Source organism: Semicossyphus pulcher, unplaced genomic scaffold, assembly GCF_022749685.1.
Source record: "Semicossyphus pulcher isolate SPU_LCO1_2020_fin unplaced genomic scaffold, fSemPul1.0.p SCAF_24, whole genome shotgun sequence".
NCBI classification, from domain to species: domain Eukaryota; kingdom Metazoa; phylum Chordata; class Actinopteri; order Labriformes; family Labridae; genus Semicossyphus; species Semicossyphus pulcher.
This window is the reverse complement of record NW_027211698.1, coordinates 4,321,641-4,346,272: the sequence shown is the minus strand read 5'-3', so window position 1 is coordinate 4,346,272 and position 24,632 is coordinate 4,321,641. Positions and strand designations below refer to the sequence as shown.

Here is a 24,632-nt window from a genome sequence, read left to right as displayed (position 1 = left end):
CTACTGCAGAGTCGTTTGACCCGAGTCTGAATGCCGATTGTAACCTTTCCGGTGGGAGTTGAATCCGGGGCCGCCGTATCGAGGACTCTGCCTCTGTATATGGTCACCGATTTAACAGGTTAGCAGGCCTACTGCTGCCTCGACTAGTTAGTTTAATTGTGTTATTGTTCAACTCGTGTTTTAAATGGTTAGTTCGGATACAAAGCTCTTGTCACACACGATAACACAAAGAACTAACAGAACAAGGCAGCAGTAGACCCACAACTGTTCTGCGAGTTAAACTACTGCTTCAGTCAGTGGAGTCTGGTGGCTTTGAAGAACCAATGTAAAAGCCTCTTTTAGTCTCCTGTCGCTCATCTCTCAGCTGCCGGCTGAAGCAATCTACAGGAGCAATGCCCAAAACATTTAGACACCAGAATCAAAGGAAAGGGGCCCAGGATTAAAATACCGGAATTCCCCTTTAATGACTAATTTCAAACATATTCAAAACATCCCCCGCAGGTCTCTGTCCATCAAATGTTTGCTACGTCGAGAAAAGCTCCCCGCAGCAGCTCTGAGTCGTTCTGCTAACCAGACAGCGGCGGTGATTCATCTCGAATCTTCACATGACTGATGAGGAGACTCACCGTGGCTGTGCAGAGACCAGAGGAGAGGGGCGTTGGGGTCATGCGTCCACCCACACAGGCCGTGGTCAAAGTCACACACGGTGTCTGTCGGAGGAGACGTGGCTGCTGTAGAGACGGAGAGCAAAAGAGAAGAGACAGTCAGAGCGAGAGCTAAAGGGCACGAAGGCATGAGAAATCATTTCAGAGAAAGTGGCATTCACAGCTGCTTTAAATAATGTCACGTATTCCTTTTTAAAAGCTTTCATCTTTGTTATAACAGCTTCCTAATGGCGCTATTAAACCTGCTTTCATGTAAAACCCTCTGCTCGGCGCTCACCTGTAGTCGTCACGGGGACTGTTGTGGTTTCAGCGTCGGCAGGCAGAGTTGGCGTGACGGTGTCAGCTGGCGTGGTGATTTCTGCAGACACAAACATAAACACACAAGTAGGTCAAAGGTGGATGTATGAAACAATCATCAGGCATTACATTACCGCAAAGAGGATACATTAATCACCCCGTGTTTGTTCAGGAGATTACTTATGGGGAGTTTCTCCTCTGGACGGACAGGAAACACAGATGTGAGAGGAAGTGATAAGCCACAATGGCAGAAAAAAACTGAAAGTGATGAGGTAAAGTGTCTTTATGGACCGTCTGTCCATCCTGTATCCACATGATCTAGATAGCAAAGTAAGCTGCTGATACCACTCGCACGTCTTTAATAATAATACATTACAGACATGTGGAGTGGAGCTTATAATACAGCTACAGGAAACAGCAGGTTAGCTTAGCTTTGCATAAAACTAGGAAGGTGTAAACAGCTAGACTCCCTGTCTCACACCAGGTTTTAGGGCCAAGCACAAGAAAAAATGAGGCAGAAGTTCATTTTGCATTTCGGGAATAAAGTTCAGCTCTTGTCCTGTAGCATTAAGTTTTATCTCAACATTTTGACTCTGTTCTTAGTATTTATTCTGGACATTTGTTCTATAAATGTGGACTTTATTATAGGGCTGTCACGGTACTGAACTTTTCCAACGCCCCCTTGCAGTTTGGCGGTTAACCGACGCCCCAGCCTGCTGCTGGAGTATGTTTTGTTTATTTAAAGTTATAATCTCAAAGATCTCAGTTTTGTTCCATTTCTCAGAACCTTATGGCGATAAACGGTAATTGCAGGAGTGCACTTCCCAGATATCTCTCTGGCAGACCAACCACTGCTGGCTGATGGAAAACGCGTCACTAACTGGGCGCCGCTTGTGATTTTTTTCCACAAATGTCGCACCAGACACCAAGTCTGTAATACTGCAAAGGCTTTCATCAGTGGGCCCTAGGCTCAATCACCATTGTGTTACCTCATTCAGCGATAGATAGTGACTAAAATCTTTAACTACAGCTCTAAAACATCAGCATGAGCAGTGCAAATGCCAGTTTATTGACCACTACTAAATTCTTATCCTTAACTGTTGAAATTAAATCTGTGGTGACGGGCTAATCGTTGTTGTTGTTGCGGCTAAACAAGCATGACGCAAGTCTGCACACGGGCGCCAACTAGCAGACGGTTCAAACGGCTGTGCTCTGATAGCAAAGGTTTCTTTTGCGGATTACTGTGATCTTATGTATGAGGAAAGACGAGGTGCTTCCCTGGGACGCAGGATAGTGAGTTTACTTATTCCCGACATTTCCAGTTATTTTAAACGCGAAGAAAAACTTTTTTCTTGACCTTTCGACTTTATTCTCATGATGCCAAATAAAAAAATGCCTTCCCCTGAAACTCTGGGTTTATTCATACAAAATTTGGGATAGAGTTTTGGACCGCACTCTTTCTTGGCAGGAATCAATAACTTCTTTTAGTGTCTTGTATTTGCTTTGCAATTTGTCCCATCCAAGAAAAACTGTCTGGCACCTAAAACTCTTATAAAACAGCAAAATTTCCATCATTTCTTTCCAGCTTGTAGCTCAGATAAATCCAATATTTCACCTTTGTTCCCTTTCAAATAATCTCTTTCGCAGGAATAGTTTGTGTTCCCTCCAAAAGCAGCGAGGAGGACGTTTCGAACAGGACATTCAAAAGTAACACGGCTGTTTAAAGTCATTTCTAACCATAAATCAGGAGCACGTTTACAGCATCCTGTTTAATAAAGTGAATTAGAGTGCATGTCATGTTTGGGAGTGTGAGGTCATCATCTAAAACCAACTATCTTCCGTCTCCTGTCTCCGTTTTGCCACCCAGAGTGTCAGAGACAGGCGGGGGCAGGCACAGATAGCCTCCAGAGCACCCAAAGAGGGCCCCCGTCATGTTGTGTCTGGGTGTTAAGCGTCAGTGTCTGTCTAACACACACACACACACACGGATGCAGGGTCACACATATCCAAATGCTAACACACACAGTCAAGCGCATGCCTGTATGCAGAACGCCTGGGCTAACGCTGATGGATGGACGTGTCTAACAAACTCCCCTTGACCTTGGACGGGATGATCACACTCTGGGAACCGCTCGCTGGCTGTCAGGGAGGATACACAACACACACACACACACCTTCCTACGCTGCTTCTTGTGCATGTGAAGGGAGAGATCACAGAGTAAAAATCTCTCTCTGCCTTTAACATCAATTTAAGCGCACATATATCACAAAGAAACACAACACTCTTATGCACAAGTAAGCCAACAATTTGCTCATTAAAACGCGTCCCATGTGCGCGCACACAGACACATGTTGAGCAGGCTGCCGCTGGAATGTGAAGTGGGAGAACAGAGTGTGTTATTAGGAGCAGATGGGTGGATCCTGGTGTTATATGGGAGTTTACAGAGGTTCGGGTCACGTCACAACCAAAGATCCTAAATTTATTATGTGAATAAACTGCGTAAGTTCTTCTTCTCATCTGTATAATCATCGCAGTAAGTCATCGACGACATGTTTACACTGTTTTTGTCACATTTCACAACACTAGATTAATTGTTGTTGCACTTCCTGGCTCCTTTTTCTTATTTATTGACATTTCTGACGACTGAAATAAGTACATAAATTCTTATGAATATTATTTGTCATGTTGCATTGTTAGCTTTCGTGACTTGTGCCATTTAAGCGTATCCAAACAGCCTTGGATGCCTGTGATTTCAGAGCTCATTAGTTGGAATAGAAAGCGTGCAAACATTAAAAAAAGGTCACATGGACTCATCGCCACACTTAACTCAGCTGTACGCCTGTTAGCAGCAATACCACAGCCTCCTACTGCTCTTCCTGCATGACTACCATTATCATTTAAACACTATGAAAGGCGCTAAGAGCAACAAGCGCGGCGTGATACACAATTGATCCGTTTACAGGAACTTCCTGCGGAAGCGAGTGCGACGGCGCCCCAGCTGGAGAAATGGCACACATGAAAGGGCCGCCCACAGCTGGCGACGGCTTCTGACATTAACCCAGCGTTAATGTCATGTCCTTTATGCCTGTCATTAACTACCTAATGAGACTCTTATCGCTGCCGGCCCACTGGGAAGGCACAGGAAGGCAACAGCCAAAACTCTCTTTCTACTAATATTCAAATGCAAGACGTGCATGTCTCTTTAGTCCGTCTCTTATGTTCATTTATCCTGTTTGCTTCCAGTGTAACCTTTGAGTCTTTAAGTTAAAGGAGTATTTTTAAACCTGGGCGCTACTTTTATGAGGTAAGATGCCTTTTTTAAACAGCCGTTACATCGCTCTCTTTGAAGCCACCAGACTCCATTGATAAAAGCGGTTATTTTACCTTGTAGAGCAGGGGACTTACTGGTGGACCACGACTTCAACACGTTAATTAGTTTGTCTTCTTGTGAGAGTTTGGTGCTCTTAAACGGTTAGCTTGACTTAAACTCAACACAACAATGCAAACAGAACTAACCAGTTGAAGCGATGGTTCCAGCAACCTTCATGCTGAAAACGACTGTTTTGTCAATGGAGTCTGGTGGCTTTAAAAGGAGGGATGTTAGCAGCTGTTTCTGCTTTCAAAACAGCATCTTACCGCAACACAAAGGTCTGCCAGCTGAAACAATGAACTGGAGCAATTCCAAACTTTTGTACCTATTAGTCATTAAGATCCCAAAATAAGTAATAATAGGTCACAGGTGTAAAAACGCCAGAATTACTCTTTAAGTCTCGGGAACAAGCGTTACAATAAACCACATTACCTGGGCGCTAGTAACACTCGCACTCCCGCGTAAACACAAGTCCATTAAGATTCCATCCAGCTCCTGAGCACTCTGTGCTTTCAAAGGTCAGGCCCTGTCACAGTGTAAATGTGCTGACCTTTCCAGGGTGTGACAGGAGTGTCGGGGGCAATGGGAATACGACCGATTTTGTGTGGGTGTGTGTGTTTATGTGAGAATGTGCGCAAACGTATGTGACCTGCCTGCCTCGCCCCGAGCCCTGTCCTTGACACGTGTGACACGGAGCTGCACGAGGAGGCCCGCGTTTGCATCGCCAGGCCTTAACGTATGTGCGCAGCGGAGGGCCTTGTAATGCAGGAAAAGTCCCTCTGCAGCAGAGTGTTGTCTTACATAATGTGTCTACTGCTGCAGGTGATGATGCAAGTCATCATCATGCAGGGGATGAGACACCATCACTTAGAGCTGGACCCGGGGGAGCTGCTGGCATAGATAATGGAGACGCACACCCGCACGTACTAATACACATAGCAGCTGCACATGAATATACACCGATCATAGATAAATGCTTCTGCAGACACCAAAAACACACGCCTGCACGGGATGGCAAGGGCCAACTCTCCCCACATAAAAGACATGGCTCAATCCTGAGAACCTGACTCAGCAATTTGTCAGAGAAGAGAAAAAAACCCTTCAATTATGTAGAAAGCCTTTCTGTAAATCTCCGCTTGGCAGACCTAGTTGCACACGCGCACTGATGAATTGATGCACCCGCGCACGTTCACACACATACTCCCAGAAAAGGACATGATGAGAGAGACAAGCAGCCTTTGTTTGATGTTGTGCTGGGTGGGGTTAAGAGCGCGGATCAAGGTTCATCTACACCAGAGCTGTTCCCATACCAGTGTCAGAAATGTTGTCCGGGATGTGCGAGGACACCAGGCGATGCAATGACCCGATACCTTTAAGTAATAATAATTTTTCTGTGATGTTATAAAAACAGGGAACACGGGAAGTCACGAGAGGTTGCAAGACGATCCGTGCTAACGTTAGCTTAGCTTTCACGGTGCTCAGCTTGTTTGTGTTCTGAGCCAGGGAGAACAACAATGATAGTAAACATATCCATACAGGTTTTGTCATATGCAGCTTTGTGTTTTTATCACACTGGAATAAAAAGGGGTTCTCTGCATCGGCCAATACTCGAGGAAAAAATAGCAGCGACTGTAATCCACACAGAAACTCTCCTAAAGGATGTGATGCTGTGAAGACACTGACATAAAGAGCTTATATGAACAGCTTAAAGAAGTATGGGATGCTGAGCTTTAGAGTATTTAGTGAGATTCAAAGGAAACCAGAGAGCCAGTGTGAAGCAGAGACACCTGGGGTTTACATTGCAGGTGTGTGCGTGCATGTGTGAGTGCTACAACTCTCTGCACCTGAGACTAAAACGATCCTGCCTGGAAAACGGGAGAGATGATATTTTGCTTTTTTTTTTTTTCCCTCGCAGATGAGTCCCTAAAATCCTGAGCTCATACATTTTTCATTTCTGTAGCAGGTATACTCGAAAATTCTGTCACTGAAGGAGGAGTGTGTGGCATGGAAAAGAGGTGATGAGTAAGAGAGGAGGAGGGGAGGAAAGAAGGAGGCACGGTGAAGGAAAAAACATTTACGGACCCACGCACCGGGCCTCGGGGTGGGAAAGACAGAACTGCAACCATGTGTAGGATCGAGACAGACCTTATTCTGCCTCGCTGTGGCTCAGCTAAAAAAATATACGCTCATTTCATCAGCCAGAAAAAGAGCTTAACTGAAGACAGAGCAGAAAGACGTGAATAGAGTGTAAGAGGAAGTGAATGATTTACAGGATGTCAGCAGTAGTTACTATTCCTGCTGAGCTTCAGCGGCCAGTGTGTGAACAATGTGTGACCCGTGCCCATAAAGAAACCCTCCTCACCATCTGATACAAAAACACCACCCTACAAAAAGTGGTAATCCCTGACTCAAACTTCTCCCGTCTCCATCTTTGGGGCTCATTGTTTCTGCGCGGCACCTCCCACAGGTCGCTTGTCGATCAAACGGTAAACTCAAAACACACCATTTCCTGTGCGCGGGATGTTTCTTGGGAAAAAAGGCAGCCAGATACCATGTGTTCTGGGCAGAACGCTTTCATGGGCTGCACATGAAATAAAACAATTGTTTTCTGTCATTCCCTGACAGATTATTGCTGACGCACGTACTTTTATAACCTAATTATAACTTAAAAGGGAAGGCATGTTACTCAATAAAGACAGAGTTATAAGGGGAATTCTGCTTTCAAACTAGGCCACATTTTTACATATTTAGGCTCTAACTGAAGAATAGGTACACAAAGTTTGGGAATTGCTGAAAGAAGTCCTCTCTCTCTCTCTCTCTCTCTCTCTCTGCCCTCGAGCATGTGTGGAGACGCTGCTCACGACAGGTGGCCTACGAAAGGGGCAGCGCGAGGGGAGGATTTTTACTAATCATTCAAAAGGTGAATGAAGATCTTGGAGAGATAAAATAAGAAACATGACAGAAGAAGTCGCCAAGCATACGTGGGCGACCTGAAAAGGTATAATCTACAGCTGTGTCCCAATCAGGGGCTGCAGCCTGTGAAGGAGGCGGTCTACGGAGGGTGCGCCATTCATAGCCTGCGTAGACGCTAAAGCCGAACTGAATGAGACAGTCTGGTCTACGGAGGATTTTCCTGTTTGCGTCCTTACCCTTGCGTCTCCAAACGCCTGTTGCCTAGCAACAAGTGGCTAACTAGCTAGCATAACTAGCGCCATGTAACTTACCCTTTAGTTTGTTTGTTTTAAGGCCCTTTGGTTTTTTTCGAAATGCGTATCGCTTTTTAAAAGTGTATTTCTGGCCGTGTAAGAGGCCGCCATCTCGTTTGAACTGGCGCACAATGCATCTTGGGATACATTGGGCCGTGAAGGATGCACCCGATGGATCCTTAATTGGCCTGGGAAAAGGAGGGCGCATCTGAAGGAGCCTTCAAATTGGGACAGCCTTCGACTGGCTGCAGCCCCTGGATTAGGACACAGTTTATATGTGGGAAACACTGTGGGAAGTAAATCTCCCAAATGTGTGTTTATCCCAAGAATGACGGTATTGCAAAATCCATGTTGTGACAGAACGTGACACTGGCGATGCTTTTGAAACCGGTGTACCGCCCACCCCTAGGAGAAAGCGGGCTGAATCCTTGGTCTGTTTGTGTACAGTGTTCTGTCGGACCTTTCAAAACACCAAAGTCATACAGCAAACAAGCTAACTGTTTAACAGAGGCAGCGCTAGGACTCCCATGTTCTGCAGGGTAAAATCACTGCTTTTGTCAATGGAGTCTGGTGGCTTTGAAGAGAGCGATGTAACAGCTGATTCTGGTCAAAAACGCATCATACAGTCTCTCCCTATCGCTCCCCTTTCCTTAATGTTTTCAGACACTTTGAGCCTGTTCGTGGAAAAAACAAACACTTTCAGTGGAAGTACTTCGATTGGGCCCATTTGCCCTGAAAGATTACGCTGCTGCCATTACAGCCCATCTGGTGCCAGTTGAAGCGATCTACTGGAGCACTTAAAAAACTTTCTGCACCTATTAGACATTTAGATCCTAAATACGTAAACAAAGGACGATGTTCTCTTCTCATTGTAGTTAACACTGAGAGTGGGGTTGTAAATGTACAGTTTGTACATCTGTGTGTCTTTAAAAGTGTCCGGACGAGCGCTGAAAGCCATAACGGTGATGCGCTCCTCTTAATATTTGTCATGTCTCATCAGCTAGAGAGCATCGCACACTTCATCAGCACGTACACAAGCACACACACACATCAATCACCGGCTAACTTGTATTTATGGTGCTGTGATTAGTGTGTGTGTGTGTGTGTATCTGCATGTTGTGTTGCTCATCCTGTTCAGGCACAGAGGGAGTGGTAAACAGTGAGAGTCCGTGTGTGTGTGTGTTTCTGCAGCACTGCCTCACATCTGGAGAACAGACCGAGCTGGAAAGTGAACAAACCTCTCTCTCTCTCTTTGTTTCTCTCTCTCTCTCTCTCTCTCTCTCGGGGGACGCATTCCTTCAAACCGAACCCTGTCCAACCCCTGCTGACGCTAACACTTGTTTTAGAAGCTCACCGAGAGCCTCGCTCATATTTTCCAGGTGAAACAATCTCAGAAACTAAATCACAACCTCTCAGGGTCGAAGCTTTCGCTGCTTCGTCTCTCTCAGCCAACGCTCGACGTCTCTTCTCACCTCTGGCAGAAGTCTCTAATGACTCTCATGCATATCTAATGCGAGCCTCACTGTTCCTCCTTCCTCAAGGTCCATTCAATTCTGGTTAATGTTGAGTTCATTAGACTGTGGGGGCAAATAATTCAGCCAGGAATAGTGTATGCAGCAAATTATCATATATAAACTGTCATATAAGCAACAGCTGCAGGATGTCCTACCTGGAAGGTCACAGCCCAGAATCTCCACTCTCATCCCGATCCCAGCTGGAGACCACCTCTCTGGGTACAGCCGGACGTACTGGGCCACGATCTCCTCAAAGTGGCGCAGCTCCGGGGTGTCGTAGTGCGTGTTCCCCTCGAAAGTCTGTCAAAAACACACGGGTACAACGTAAGTACAAAGTAGTTACTTGCAAACACTCATCTGTCTCCCTCCTTCACTCACTTTGGGCAGGCTTGTTTTGGTGTCCATGATGAAATTCCAATCCTTCGCATTAATGCTGTGCGCCACTTTGTACTTCCTGACAAACGCCCGGTTATCCGTGGTCGCCCCGCTTCCTGCGTCTCCGCCCCTCGCTCCCTGCGTGATCACTCCGCGCACCGTCTTCGGCACGCCCAGGTCCACCTGTGGAGATTAGCGTCGGATAAATAAATGTACTCTGCACAAAACAACACATGGATGTGCTTAATTGCAGCTGTGCTCCTCGTCGTTGCTCCTTTGCCTCTGGCAGCTGGAGCGGCAACATGTGGAGGCCAGAATTGAAATGTACAACTTGTTGCAAAATATAAACAAGACATTTCCACTGTGGAAGTAACAGCAATGACCCGGGGATGAGGCTGTTGCTGTGGTTTGTGTTGCATACTTCTCACATTACATTAATGTACTTTAAGCAGCAGTTGTGCATTAATGTCAAACATGCATTAAAGGAGAATTCTGCTGTATTAAACCTGAGCCCTGCTTTTACATATTTTGGGGTCTAAATGACTCAAGCGTTCCAGTCGTGATGGGCTGTAATGAAACGCGCCCAATCGAACTATGTCCACTGAAAGTTCTTGTTTTATCCGCTGACAGGCTGACAACATGACAGAAAGCATCCTGACAGAGACAGACCTTTTATTAGGAAAGATCCTTTTTGTTTCTAACCAGATACAACATTAACATTGCCCTTTTCAAGGCCACCAGACTCCACTGGCAAAGACAGCGATTTAACCTCACAGTACACCGAGGTCGCTGCTCTTCTGCTTCCTCAATCTGTTAGTGTGTTTGCGTTACTGGGAGTCTACACTGACACTGTAGCATCAGACGAACCTGCAGCGATCTAGATTTTGCAATCTACACCTGCTGTGACTACAGCAAAGATGAGTCTCAAAGTTAGCCAATGGCAGTTGCGATTTCTGGCCATAAATATGGGTGGCAGTGACGCCAAAAAGTGTGCACCCTGCCGGAAACAGTAGAAGAAGAAAACTTTCTACGCTCCACTGACGCGCAGCAACGGGGAGAAATACGTGTAAAGCGTACGGAGCAGCAGGAAATTACTCGCGTATTACGCCCGCCTCCGACGCAGCATACGCGGAGATTTCAGGATTGAATCATTTGAGCCTGTGTAGATTCCCCGTTATTGTGTGACTTTGTTGCTTTGAAATTTAAGTTTATATCCACCAAAATATTTGTTCAACATACAACAGCCCTTACTGATAGAGGCAGCAGCTGTTCTGCAACGTTAAATTAGCATTTTTGTCAATGGAGTTTGGTGACTTTAAGAGAATGATGTTACAGCTCTTTCTGGTTTGAAAAAAAGCATTTTACTCCTTCATAAAAGGTCAGTCTCTGCAGGGATCCGGGTCAGTGGTGAAAATCTGCACTTTTCGAGGACGTACTTTGTGCAATTTCCTGGAAAGATTACATTTAAGCCAGTACTGCCCATTTAGAGGCTGCCGACTGGCGCGCAATTCCAAAACGTTTTGTACTTATTTTGTAAAAGAAATGGCCCCGGTTTAGAAATAAAAGACCTGTAATATCATAGTTTATTGTTGGAGCTTGTGTGTATCATCTGTACCTGAAGCCACTCCTCTCCTGCCAGGGGCTGCGCAGGTGCCGGGAACCAGCCGGAGCGACTGGCCACCAGACGTGCGGTCCCAGGGCTCCACACGATGTCCCTGCTGGAGGAGGCGGAGATCTGGGCGTCGGGCAGCAGGCCGGACAGCAGGCCCTGCAGGTCTGAGCACGGGGCATCTGCAGAGGAGAGCGGAGAAAGCTTATAACCTTCACCTCGGGTGAGTTGATGGGGAACGTCTCGGTGGCGACCTAATGTACACTCGCGCCGTTACACACGTTCCCACCTGGGAGCTGTTAAGCCTCACCGCAGGATTGCACTACTGGCCGCTAAGCTTTAAGAGTTTAGACTGGAGCAGAGAGGAGCGGGTGAGGAGAGAAAAAGAGATGTGCAACGCAGCACTATTACATGTTCAAAATGCAATTAGGCTGCCATTAGTGAGATAAAAGCACACACGTTAAGTCTCCTCTGAATGGACACTCTTTCCTGCTTTGCATTCATGCACTTCACATCTCATACAAATACTTAAGTGGCTTTTAATTACATCATTTTCCTGCATTGCATCTTTATATTCTACACAAAGGCTTGTCTGCTCACTCTGCTGCACACTTTTAATGCACATTCCCTGTCTGAAGTTTCACGTAAATGCAAAAAGCCCTCGGAAATGAAACTCATTCAGATACGGATGAGCAAGTAGCATTGAGAGGAAGTTGCTGAGGGAGTGTGAGAGAGGGAGAAATGAGGATTAAGGGGATAAGAAAGGTATAATACGAGGAGTCTGGAGGCAGAAGAGTAGAGAGCGGAAAGAAGGAGGGAAAGAGAGAGAGGACGACGCCTTGGGGAGACTGGGAGGAGAGCAAGATGTAGGGATGAGACTCCTGCAGGGAGAGAGGGAAGGATGGATGAGCGAGGAGGAGGAGAGAGAGGGGGCAGGAGGAAGGGAGATGTTAGTTGTGCTGACGGTTTAAGAGAACGCAGATCAAAGTTTCATGCTGTTATGTCACTGCAAAAGCAGGAGGTGTAAATAATGAAGGAAGTGTGTGTGTGTGCGTGTGCCAGTGGGTGGTGTCTGTGCACATTTCTGCCTGCTTTTGAGGTCATCTGCTATTTTTAGAAAGCGCCCCTGTGTGTGTGTGTGAGGATGTACCTGTACTGTAAGAGCTAATAGTTATTTCAATAGCAGCTGTTGAGGCTGAAGCGAATCACAGTTTCTGATGTAAGAGCGAACAGGGAGCCATGAATGATTGATCGCGACTCGTTTCTCGATATAGAGGAGCCGCGCCGAGCAAAGAGGACACATCAAAAAAGTATCTAAAACCATGAGAGGGAAAAGAGGCGGCGACAGGGGAGACGGAGGGAGAGAACGAGCTCGGAGAAGGAGCGGGGGAGCGTCTTGAGAGGGAAGTGACACCAGTGGAAGGAAGAGGAGAGTAAAAGTTTCCTTTAATTAGCCCGAGGCGTGCTATGTTTAAAAGATAGTGTGGGAGAGAGACTAAATATACATGTATGTGTGACTGAGAGTGCTCTGGGTTTTTACACACATTTTGCTGATGTCGATGTCTTTTTGTTTTTCATGGCAGGACAACAGAAAAGACAGGCTTCTTGCTGCAACTTTTCTGGTTTGTAAAGAGGTTCCGATCAGGGTTAGGAAACTGGAAATGACTTCTTCTTTGCTAATCTAAAGCAGCAGCCTTCAAACCGAACTGCCTCTACCCGGCAACTTCTGTTTTAGAGCGGAAAACACAGCAGAATGAGTTCCCTCCAGGAGATTGCGATGGTGCGTTCACACCAATTGCTGCAACTTTTCCGCAAATCCTTCTTTTCCCTCACTTCTTTGACATTAACAGTATTGATCCCCTGAGGTCTGCAATGTTGCGATAAACATTGGAGTGTTTCTTTAAAGATGTTTGGGACGCTGCACACTAGAGACGCACGTTTGTTTTTGCTATGAAGCAGACAGCTGCACCGTTTAAACGAGGCTCCGATGCGATCGTCTCTCTTTCATGAGTCTTTAAGGAGACTTTATACAATGAATCCATGATAATAAATCCAACTCTTGATGTCTTTATTTATCCATGTTTCTGTGCTGAAAACTGTTGGCTGTCCACTAAATAAAGAGTCGAGAAGCATCGGGCTGAACCACGGTGAGTATGTTTTGTTTATTTCACTACAGCGCATCCCCCAGATGGTAAAACATCATTGACATGCGTGCATGAGCGATAGGAAAGCGAGTTTATTAAACACTACTAAGTTTGTATCCTTGTTTGCTGTAGCTGCTAAACTAGCATGTTGCGAGACTGCACACGGCTTGTCTGCGCCGATTACATGCGCAGAGAGTTGAAACAGCGATGCTCTGACAGCCACGTTTCTTTTCCTGATTTTTTAATTCATTTAGTTCGTAACGCTTCGTTCTGGACGGGAAAGATGAGCTGCTTCCCTGGGGCGTATGGATAGTGAGTTTACTGCGTCTATTTAGAGACGCTTACCGAGCAACATCACTGGGTCTATACTCTGTTGCCGATCATGTGGTTAGCGTCACAGCCCCAGAGCAGCATGAATGTCATTTAGAATCTGTAGGTTCTCCTTTGCACATTTGGATAGCACTGAATGTTTTTACACATTTTAATGTGTTTAAATCAGCCGGAGCTGATGTCAGAAGACAAACAGCTCGCTCAGCCAATAGATGGCTTTATTGCAGCGTTTGTCCTGGTCGCTCACAGAGGATGTGTAAAGTTTTACAGCAAAAAAAAAAGCCTCAAAGTAACGCAAATTGCATCACAACTTTTTGAAATGAGGCGGTGAAATCGGGCATTTTTGGCTGCAACAATCACAGAAAATGTGGCGAAATCCTGGAGGGACTGATTTATAAATCAGTAGGAATCAGTGTATTTGATGCTTTGGTGAAAACAGCATGTTTGTGGAGATGTGAGTTGAGCTTCTCTGTATGCAGTTATTTATGTAACTGACAGTCAAACTCGATTATTAAAGAAAAGTTGAATCTCTGTACCCTGTATTGCCAATCCAGCAATTCAGGAAGCGGAAAATTGTTATCGGGAAGGAAATCAAAACATCTCTCGTGGAAAAATTCATCAAGGAATTAAATGACGGTCTCCTCTGCCTCGTCACTTCTGCTGAACTGGCTTTGAAATAAAACAAACGCACAAAAATGTTTAAGAAAACGTTTCTCTTGCAAAGCAGGAGACACTCCCTAACACACCTGTAATCTGGCATCCGTAGAGCTCGAAGCGCAGGGCGATGCCGTTCCTCCAGGTCTGTGGTCGGATCCGAACAAACCGGGCCAGAACCGGCTGCGGGACCCGGTTCAGAACCACCTCGGCTGGGTCCGTGTTGGCGTGGAAAATCTGTGAAAACAAAGACAAACAGAGCGTAAAGGTTAGTAACCGTCAGATGGAGAGGAACCGGTCATGCTGGTCTTATCACCCTCTTTCTCACACACACACACACACACACACACACACACACACACACTGCTTCCTTCTCCACACCCACCCACAGAGCGCGGTTTCGCTTGGCTACACACACACACACAGTGGCAGGCCGGACAAAGCAGAGACAACCCAAACACGGATCCGATGTCACCATCCCAGCTGTCGGTGTGTTTTGGGGTCAGAGGTTCAGCTCTGGGAGGCTGGGAAAGCCCGATGGATGAGGGTCTCTCTGTCTCTCCTTCCTCCATGCACACACTCATTCCTTCCACACACCTCTATAGGTGGTCATAGGAAGCTGCAGGAGACGTGACCTGACATGATTGGCCGTCACACGCAGGAAGTCAGCCCAGGTGGGCAGGATGCGAGAGAAATTCACTTCCCCAAAGCATCAACAGTCACTCCTCCTCTGCGAACACTCCCTTCCTTCCATGTGCTCTTAAGCGGCGGGGAGGGGCAGCAGGGGTCGCAGGGTGAATGCAACCAGGGTGGTCGAGTTGCTTCCTGTTTTGGGCGTCCCATGATGCTCGAGGGTGTTTAACGGGGGACGTTCAGTGACAGACATGATTCTTCCTTTCTGTGGCGGTCAAGTCTTTCCCAAAACCATAACTGCTTGTTTATAAAACGACTTCCTCTTCCTACGAGGCCTCCTCTTCTCTCTGATGGGAACTCTGCGTCTTTTTGGCCTTGGTACATATTTAATTCATTTGTATGATATAAAATGAAACATTATGATCTCTAACTTGAGTATATTGTCGTGCATTTTGAGGTCTTTAACCTACCAAAATAAAAGCACGACCTCTCGCCCTCTACCTGCTTTTCAACACCTCTACTTCCTCCTTGAAAACTCCTACAGTTATATCTCTGAACACTTCCTCCCGACCCTCTCCTCCTCTTGTTGGTGGCGACAAACTGAAACCACACACACACAAAGATACAGGAAACCACAAACACACACACACACATCTTCCACACTCAGATAAGCAGTCTCTTAACCGACTGTTAAGTGTCAGTCACTCTATCTGCCTGTGGTCGACCGGGTCGGCTGATAGGCGAGCCGCCGCTGACTGACAGGTTTGAACAAAGACCGCACTGAGGAGCATCGCGGCGGCTCGCTGCACACAATGCAGAGATGGAACGACAACCGCTACAAGCAGGCGAATTAAAGATTAAAGACATCATTTCTCAGAAAAGCTTCCGACATGACTTTTCTTTTACTCTGATGTGCGCGCGGAGCGATCAAACCGGAGCCGCTCCTGTTGCCTAAAAGTTTGATTCCCTCTTGTTTTCATCGGGCTGATTTTTGTCACGTATAAACAGGCTGGTTTCACGTATTTCTCTGACATATTAGAATAAAAATGACCCATTTGTGAAATTCCCAGTCTGGCGCATGCCTCCAAAAGCGATATGATATTCCGGAAATTCCATAACCAGTGGGAATATGGCTTCAAAATCCGACTCCTGGGGTTTTATTTGATTTTGGGCATGGCCTGATTTAATCACGCCGGGCTGACACTGGTAATACAAAGCAGCCTGAGTGTTTGAACAGATAAGCGGGTCTATCTGCCGCTGCATCGAGGATAGACAGCCATTATGTTTACCTAAGAGGCCAAACAGTGGGCTCTTATGGGGGTTATGTAAACACCCACGCATGCTCACACAAAGACAGGCGTGTGATGGAACCATCTCTGCCGCTCCCCGAGATTCAGTGTGCGAAACAAAAGAGCAGCAGGGAGGGAGAGACGAGGAGGATGGGAAACACAGAAACATGACTGCAGGCAGGAAGAGTCCTCAGAAGAATAGTTAAAAACAGATGATGAAAACAGAGGAGGTTGGATGGAGGGCAGCAGAAATGAGGAGAATGATCAGAGGGATAAGGAGGAGGAGGCAGGGAGTGGTGGCGCAGAGGAGGGGAACAACGAACAGATTCATCACTCAAACAGGAAGTGCTTATCTCCTGCTCTTTTCAAATTGGGCTTGAATTTCTCTCTGTTTGAAATGATTAAAATGTAGTCTGTACAGAAGACAAAGTAGAAGAGCTTTAAGCCTTCATGACGGGGCCAGCAGGGGGCGACTCCACTGGTGGCAAAACGACGCTCAACAGTAGAAGTATACAAAAAAATTCTCCTTTGATTTATTCCCTCTGTGAACATTTTCCTAATGAGTTTATGGTCTCAATTTGTGTCAAGTCTTCTTCAACACAGCATGATGTTCCTGTAGTAAGTTATGCTCCCATTTAGAGTAAAATAGGCGTGGCTACCTGTGATTGACGAGTAGCTACCACCTTTAGTTGTACGAACAGACTGTCGGTTTGTTTTTTTTCCTATAAGTAAATATCCTTAGAAGGCCTGTTTTTAGCTAACCAATATCAGCATCTCCATTAGGATCACTTACAGGGAACTACCAGTGCACCTAGCTTACAAATGTAGCCCTAGTGTTCAGGCCTGACCCACACTGAAAGATGTTTAAAATCTTAAAGGAGCAGTTCGCCCCTGGAAAAAGCCGCTGTCAGTCAGCTGGTGTTCTCTGTAATCGATAGAAGCAATAATATTTGAAATTGGCGCCATAGCTGTGGAGAAAGTTGTGGTTTCGCCCATTCTACATTCCTACAATACGTGAAATACTACCGTTTCTCTGCAGACAAGAGCTCAGAGCGGGACAGAATCTGAAACACGCTGAGAATATACCGGTGGATCGTCTAAAAGTCTTCAGGTCTGCAGTCTACATTTTAAACCTGACGATTTTGAACGAGACATGACATCGGAGGCGGGCGTCCTAGATTGAGGAAGTGTAGTTTAGCGAGCTTTAGCACACCTTTTATGTAGTCTGGAGGTTTTCCAGGGCCCATTGGAGAAGCGTCCTCCAAAGGCACAGAGCCAAATTGCTTTTTTTCCTACCATAATGGCATTAGCTCCACATGATAGCATGATATGACTGAGGTTGAAAACTGGTTCTTTAACATCCCTCACACCACAGGAACATCTGGAGAGATCATCTGTAGAACCATCAAAAAATCAGGACTTTGCTTTCTCTTGTCTGAAGGGGGAATCGGCCTGATTATCTTGTAGTGTGTACCTTCTCTGGAGCTTCACCTTATATAAACATGGTCACTTCTAGCTCCAAAAATACCAGATGAAAAAAAGCGTCCACAAAGCAATTAGCGTTTAAGTCCACTTCTTATTAGTTCACTCGGTGGATTAGAGAAGATTTTTATGCAAGAAAAAGTGACAAATGGAATCTTTAGGTTTAAAAGTGGAAAGTTCAGTCATGTCTGTTAAATATTTGCCCACTTTAACTTCCCAGAAAGGTCCTGAGATGCCCGCCATGACTAAAAGGCCATTAGCTGGTGCATTACAATATTACCATCTTTGTTTTCATCTGTGGATAAAAGCAGAGATAACGGCCGACATTACTGACACTGAAAGAACGATTTGTTCAGCATGAATCAGCTCTCTGGAGCCTCTTTGCATTCCTCTTTTGGAAAGGAGAGAGGAGAGTCGACTGAGCATTTTCTGTCTCCTCCACTTCCTCCTCTCTATTGTGAGGGCACCTGAAGGGGTCACTCATTTGACCTCTGAGCCATTACTTCCCAGGCTAAAGGTCAACAGCCTTAGGAGGCAGATGGTTGCTCATTGCCCAACTTGGTGATAACGTGGTTACTTTTTGTCTAAATGGGAATGTTGTAGATTAACACCGCTGCCAATCTGTCGTCTAGACCACATCTGTAATCTGCCTGACGACCGGCGTGTTTTTCCCGCCTGTCACGTGACCTGCAGGCGAGGTGGGCTGAATAATTAACGTTGCCATGTTGTGTCTCCTGGCGTGGAGACTCATGAAAATATAACGAAGCCCCGCACAGTCTCGCACACACATAGCGGTCGAGTGCGACGGTCAGACTTGTTAGTGTGGACATTGGGGGGACACAGGCGCCATGGGTATTTAACTATTGATAACCCCTCCGGAGAACGAGGTCACCGTGAAAGACGGGCGTCGATTAGGAGCTAAAAACGCTTCATTTTACTTTATTTTGTTGGTTTAAAGGACAATTATTCCGTAGAAAACAAGCTGTAGATCGATGTACACATCCTATCTTGATTCATTTACCATCCCTCTCTTCCTCTTTGTGTTTTTGGCACACGTCTCCTTCCTCTGCCAGTGTTTTCCTTCAAGCTGATGGCACCGCAGGGAGACTCTGCGCAAGACATTATTCCTTTCCCTGTGTTGTTCCCTCGATCTTTCTCTGTCCATTACACTCGTCATCCTCGTCTTCTTGCTCTAGTTATTCCCTCTGTCTTTCTTCCTAGCCCCTCCTCCCTCCCCTCTCTTCGCTCCAGACGTTCTCCCCCTCCCTCGTTCTCCCTGTATGAAGATGTTGACAGTAGGAACTGGTTCCATCTGGCCGCTATCCACAGCTGCCTCTCAGAGAGGCTAGCTGTGTGTGTGTGTGTATGCAAAGGTGGAGGCAGTGATCCTTTGAAATTGTCTTACATCTCCTTATGTTGAAGTCTCTCTCTGTACCATTGTTACCTGTCTACGTGTGTGTGTGTGTGTGAGACACAGCCCCTTGGTGAGTGGCATAAAGCTTCAAAACATGGCCGTCGAGGTGCCTCTATAGTTGATTATTTTGATGTGCCCTGAAGTCAGGTCGCTTCAGGAGGTGATGGGGACAAAGGTTAGGGTCTTTCCTCCAGGAAATAAGGGTTTGATTCATGTGTGAAACCAACATCCATTGTTTACTTCTTTTATTCCATGCATGATAGTTAAAAACGAGGTGTAGCAGGGCTTTCAATACCCCCCCAAAATGATGTTCTTCCTACATATAACCAATGGGAAAGAGCCTCTTTAGAAGTGATTCTTATTGAACATTTCTTGTGCCAATGACGTCGCCGTAACCGCTGCTTTTACCCAAAGATAAAAAACACAGATGTCTAGATTGTAATGCACCAGCTAATGGCCTTTTAGTCATGGCTGCATCTCATGTATTTAGAAGGATTTTGCTTGTACTGTTTTTTAAATTGACAATTAATTTAACTCCATTGCCTGTGTATAAGAAGTGGACGCACCCATGATGTCACCCAGTTGTTTATGGACTACTTTTTAAGCCTCAAGTTCAGCATTCAGGCCGTCGCCATCTTGCTTTTTATGGAGCCAGAAGTGACCATACATGAACCAGAGGGTGGTCACCACAGACTGTATAAAAAGATGGACAACATGACAGCTCCCTAAAAGTGAGTCCAAACCCTCTCTGTCGCCCCTGGCTGACTGGCTGCAGTATAGGTCGTAAAGCCCGCCTCCTCCATGTTAACAGATGGGACATGAGTTAAACTATAAAATCAAAATGCACATGGTTTCTGCCATTATAGTTAGTTCTTATCGTGCTGATTTATGCCCAAGTAAGAAGTTCACTTTAATTAGTTATTTGATGCTGTAAAAAGAGGGTGTGGCCTCATGATTGACAGCTCTGTTGACAAAAGGTGCTCCTGCAGCGCTCTGTTCCCGAGTAGCAGAGTAGAGGAGGAACTAAAACAATCACTACAGTCAGTGAACTTTCCATAAGCATGTATGTCTGTAGGTCCTGTAAGGTTAGTGTGTGTTTTGGTTAGCGGAAGTGGCTACTGCGGTTCCAACCGCCGACCTCTACTGCGCAGCTCTGGCTCCAAATGATGTCACCATTGCAAGATGGACGCGCCCGCCTCTGAGGTATTTTGGCTTCAATTTTCATCCATCTTTATATACGGTCATTGGTGGATACACACTGCTACGTCTCTATCCTGGTTGACAGGTAGCTACTTGTCAATCACAGGTAGCATATCACGCTGTATTGAAGAAGACTTGAAAAATGTATATTCAGGTAAAAATGATACAGTAATGTTCAGTTTCATTTTAATGGACACTGAGGGGAACCTAAGTTGTCATATTTTGAAGCGTCAAGCGGTCAAGCTGCTTATGTGAGGATTTTAGAGGGAAGGTGTTGCAGGTGTTGCAGCAGAATTATATTTGAATATTTTATCTTAAAAAATGAGGAGGTGAAAAACAAAGTGTGTCTGTGGATGTGTGACAGTGTGATGGAGGAGCAGCTGAAATGCTGCGTGGGCTGTTTTTTCTCTCGCAGGTTACTTTGTCTGCATGTGAGAGTGTGTATCTGTGTGTGTGTGCAGGTTTAGCACATCCTCACAATGCCTTTCAGTAACACAATGCGCTGTTAGCACTGGGGCTGATGGGATTTTGCACACAGACGGATGACAGTGTGTGCGTCTTTAATGTTAATTTGTTTGGGTGTTTATGTTAAATATCCCAAAAAATGAATGTGTGTTTAACGTGCAAGTGTGTGTGTGTGTGTGTGTGTGTGTGTGTGTGTGTGTGTGTGTGTGTGAGATATGCAATTCCTCAGTGTGCTGGCGTCTCATCAAGTAATGAGGTGCATATGTGAGCGGTGTGATTTAGAATTAACAAGTCACATGGGTGTCAAACTGGAAATGTGTTGGCATGCAGAAAATGAGTCAGAAACACACACACGCGCACACACACACGCACACACAGAGCCTGTTTTGCTGGTGTAACTGAGGTGATTGCGATCTGCAGCGCTGGTGTTTTTTTTTCCTCTTCCTACAGCACTTTCATTTCTTTCCAAAAATTTCCCACAATGCCGCTCTGTTCCTTTCTCTCCCTGCCTTTCAAATAATCTTTATTGGCATTAAATCCTCCGCTCGTTGTTAACAAATAAGGACACAAATCTCAACAATAAATGCGCTCTCCCAACGTTGAGGTGAGAACTGTCAAACCGATGTGATTCATATCTGATGCGCAGACACACTCAACCCTCCAAACACACACACACATCGTATGCTACACTCTTCCTCCAAAGCCACATTAGCTTCAAGCTCACTGTTAAATGACAATTAAAAGAAGCAAATCCCAGTCATTACAAGACCCCCTGACGAGAATTGAGCTTCAACCACTTAAGGGCTCTTTGGGGGGCTTAGGACGGGCTAACTGGGAGTCTGTACGACATCACTGGTGGATTAGCAGTCACGGAAGATTCAACAGGAGCCCACGGGGGACCGGAGGGGAACCTGGCGTCGGGGAGAGTAAAGGGCACTCTGCGGTTTCTGGTCAGGCTGAAATCGAGACCGCAAATTGTGCATCAGTTTGTTAAAAGCACTATTCCTGAACCCCGCTAATCCATCATCTCCTAAGGACGGCACAAATAAAACAGAGCTTTTTTTTAATGTAATCTGGAACCAAAAGAATCTGAGCGCTTCTTGGACTCCTTAGGTTAGCTTGAAGTGCTATTAAATAAGTGTACAAGTAGGCATAAATATCAGAAGAAAACACTAATGCACTCGTTTTTAAAACAATTGAAATGCCTTCATTGTCACGCCAAAAAACCCCACCAGGTTTAATGCCAAGACACGTCAAGCCTGGTTGTTTCTTTGGGAGTGTCTACGAACTCTCTGGTCAAGCTACATCCATCAGTGTTTCCCAGAGAATGACAGCTTTAATGTGGCCTGGACTGGAGACGCATTACCCTAACAACAAACCGACGGCATAAGTCGGTCGACATTAAAGTGCCCCAACCGTAATCCTTTACAGAAGGGTTGTAACACCAGAGAATCTCCATCACCATCTCTCTCTCCCTGTTTCAGGTGATTGACAGTAGGAGCTTCTCATGACAGCAGAACAAGCAGGTATGTGAGGGTTAGAGTGAGAGGAGAATTAACAAATATTAATCCCGATCACAATTTTTCCCTCGATTAAATAATTGATTTACGGCGATATTGACGTTTAAAAACAAGCGCTCCCTAAACTAACATCCACTCCCCCAGGGGGCGATGGAGAGGTTGCCTACCTTGCAGCGGCAGTTTAGAGTGGAAGAGTGAACAACAGAGACGGATGTTTCGGTGAGTGACCATGTTAGTTGCCGACTTTCAGCCAAATGCGCCGGTGGTTGTCGTGGTTACAGCTGTTGTTTAAAACAGGAAGAGAGTGAGTCACTCGTGAAACGTAAACGCCGGTCCCCTGAAACAGCTCGTCATCGCTATAAGCAGGTCTACCTGGGTCGGAAAAACTGTGAAAAACGGTGTCAACACGCTAATTTGGTGGGAAAGAGGTATAACTTGTTTAAGTGCAGCATGATGAGTGTATGAAGGACAAGAGGAAGAACGTTGCTACTCCCTGTCCTCGTCCAGCGTCAAGACAGACATCCAGAAAAGAGACGCTGAACAGAGACACCCTATCCACCCAACTCCCAAAGACACACTGACATTACCAATTTAATTTCTGTTCTGCCTCGAGGAGATGCACCAAACTCAGATAAAGAACCTAATTTGAAGTCTTAGTTTGATGCGAAATTTGTACATGAGCTGGAAAGTAGCACAAAGTGTTGCTCTGTTTATTTTAATGTGAAAGTACATTTTTAAAAAACGCCCTTAAAATGAACCGTGATTTCAATATTGATCAAAATAATTGTGATGATCATTTCCTGCACATAATCGTGCAGCCCTGATGGATTGCGATCCCTCAGACTGATAACAATCTCGTGAGTTCATCCTTGAATCCGAGTGGATGTTTGTGCCAAGTTTGAAGACATTCGCTCCTGACGTTCCCGACAGATGTGAGGACAGACAACCCAGAAACACGTCGCCTGTAGCCTCGGCTGTCGCCTGCAGGGAGGCATAAAAAGTGTTTATCTTCCACTGCAGCCGCATCATCACTTCTACTTTTTACCCTAATCGCACAAATCTGCTATCTTTTATTGATCTTTCATCCGACTGCTGGACTTTATTCTTAAAGCTGAAAACATAACCAATTTTATGTTCAAAGCAGCAAATCATCCTACAAGCAGTTTCTCCCCTGAATGCATGTCGATGCATCTGTCAGAAAGAGTGAGCAGTGCTCCTGCTCAGACGGATTAGTGGACTCAGATTACACGGCACACACAGACAAGCACACATCATATACATAGGCGCACGCATGCACACATCTCCAGACAGAGAGATCAGCCAGAGGTTACTCAAAGGGGGGGTCTGTGGATTCTCTGCGTGTGTGTGTATGTGGACGGATTGAGGGGACGTGTGGGGGTTCTAATAAATTGCACAGATGTTGACTTTTTAAGACAAATCCACGTTTCGCTCAATAATCTCCACATCAAATACCCCCCACCGGCCCCACCAAAACCAATCACTGGCACGCACAGGAGGGGGGCCCCAGTCCAAGTGGGTAAGCGTGTGTGGATTAACCCTTTACAAACCAACCCCCACCCTCGCTACTCTCTATTTTTCCGCTTGAAATCCACGGTGACCTTAACCTGAATGTGAGGGACGGAGTTGAAATCCCCTATAGGCTTACTGTAGGTCGCACTGTGACAACAACAACTACCTGTAGTGTACACAAACAAGCCCACCTCACACACCAGCGAAGCACCACCAATACTGTAAATTGGTTTGCTACAAACCTCTTAAAGGGGACATTTGAAAATGCTTCAGTAGACAAGGCAGGCTGTAACGGCTGCAACTTTCTTCTTGGGCGCAAATACGAGCGATCAAAGTACGTCCACTAAAGGTTCTTGTTTTTGCCACTGACAGGCTCAGATTGGTTACTCTAAGTGTCTGACATTTTACTCAAAGGATCCCAACAGAGATAGACCTCTCTGTTGCCTAAGATCACTGTCTTCCAACCTGCCAAACTCCATTGACGAAAACAGATGGAATCTGGAATCTCTGATCTCCCGCTGCTGATTTCGTTGCCGCCATTAAAGCGAATTTCAAGGCTGCAGGCTGAAGCAATCTACTGGAGCAATTCCAAAACTTTTTGAACCATTAAACAAACATGTAGAAATAAGAGCCAGGTGTATACACACCATAAAGTCCACACCTTCTATGACTCCAAAGGTTTCACAACCCCAGCAGTGTGTGTATTTGTGTGTGCGTTGGTCTGAGAGATGATGAATAGCAAAAGCTCAGATAAGGACACATAGAGGACTCCATTGTTCTTGTTTGTCAGCTTCCCCTCCTCCTTCTATCTCTATCTCTTCCTCTCCTGTGCCTTTCTTTCTCTACCTCATGACTGGGGTCATGACTCGGGTTCGTAAACAGTCCTGGAAGGGGGAAGACTCCTGCAGGAATGTAGCGTTCATTGATATGGATG

General features: G+C 45.8%; 1 protein-coding gene across 2 annotated transcripts in view; it reads right to left on the bottom strand.

Annotated features, from left to right (window-relative positions):
- nrp2a (neuropilin 2a) overlaps nt 1-24,632 on the bottom strand; it is an 84,761-nt gene that overhangs the window by 17,637 nt on the left and 42,492 nt on the right. For both annotated transcript variants that reach the window (XM_069675025.1, XM_069675026.1), the window contains exons 8-13: nt 14,258-14,402; nt 11,044-11,219; nt 9,432-9,611; nt 9,209-9,353; nt 943-1,023; nt 627-731 (exon numbers count right to left, since the gene is read on the bottom strand). In XM_069675025.1, coding sequence (XP_069531126.1) covers nt 627-731; nt 943-1,023; nt 9,209-9,353; nt 9,432-9,611; nt 11,044-11,219; nt 14,258-14,402 — 832 coding nt within the window. The remainder of the gene's footprint in view (nt 1-626; nt 732-942; nt 1,024-9,208; nt 9,354-9,431; nt 9,612-11,043; nt 11,220-14,257; nt 14,403-24,632) is intronic.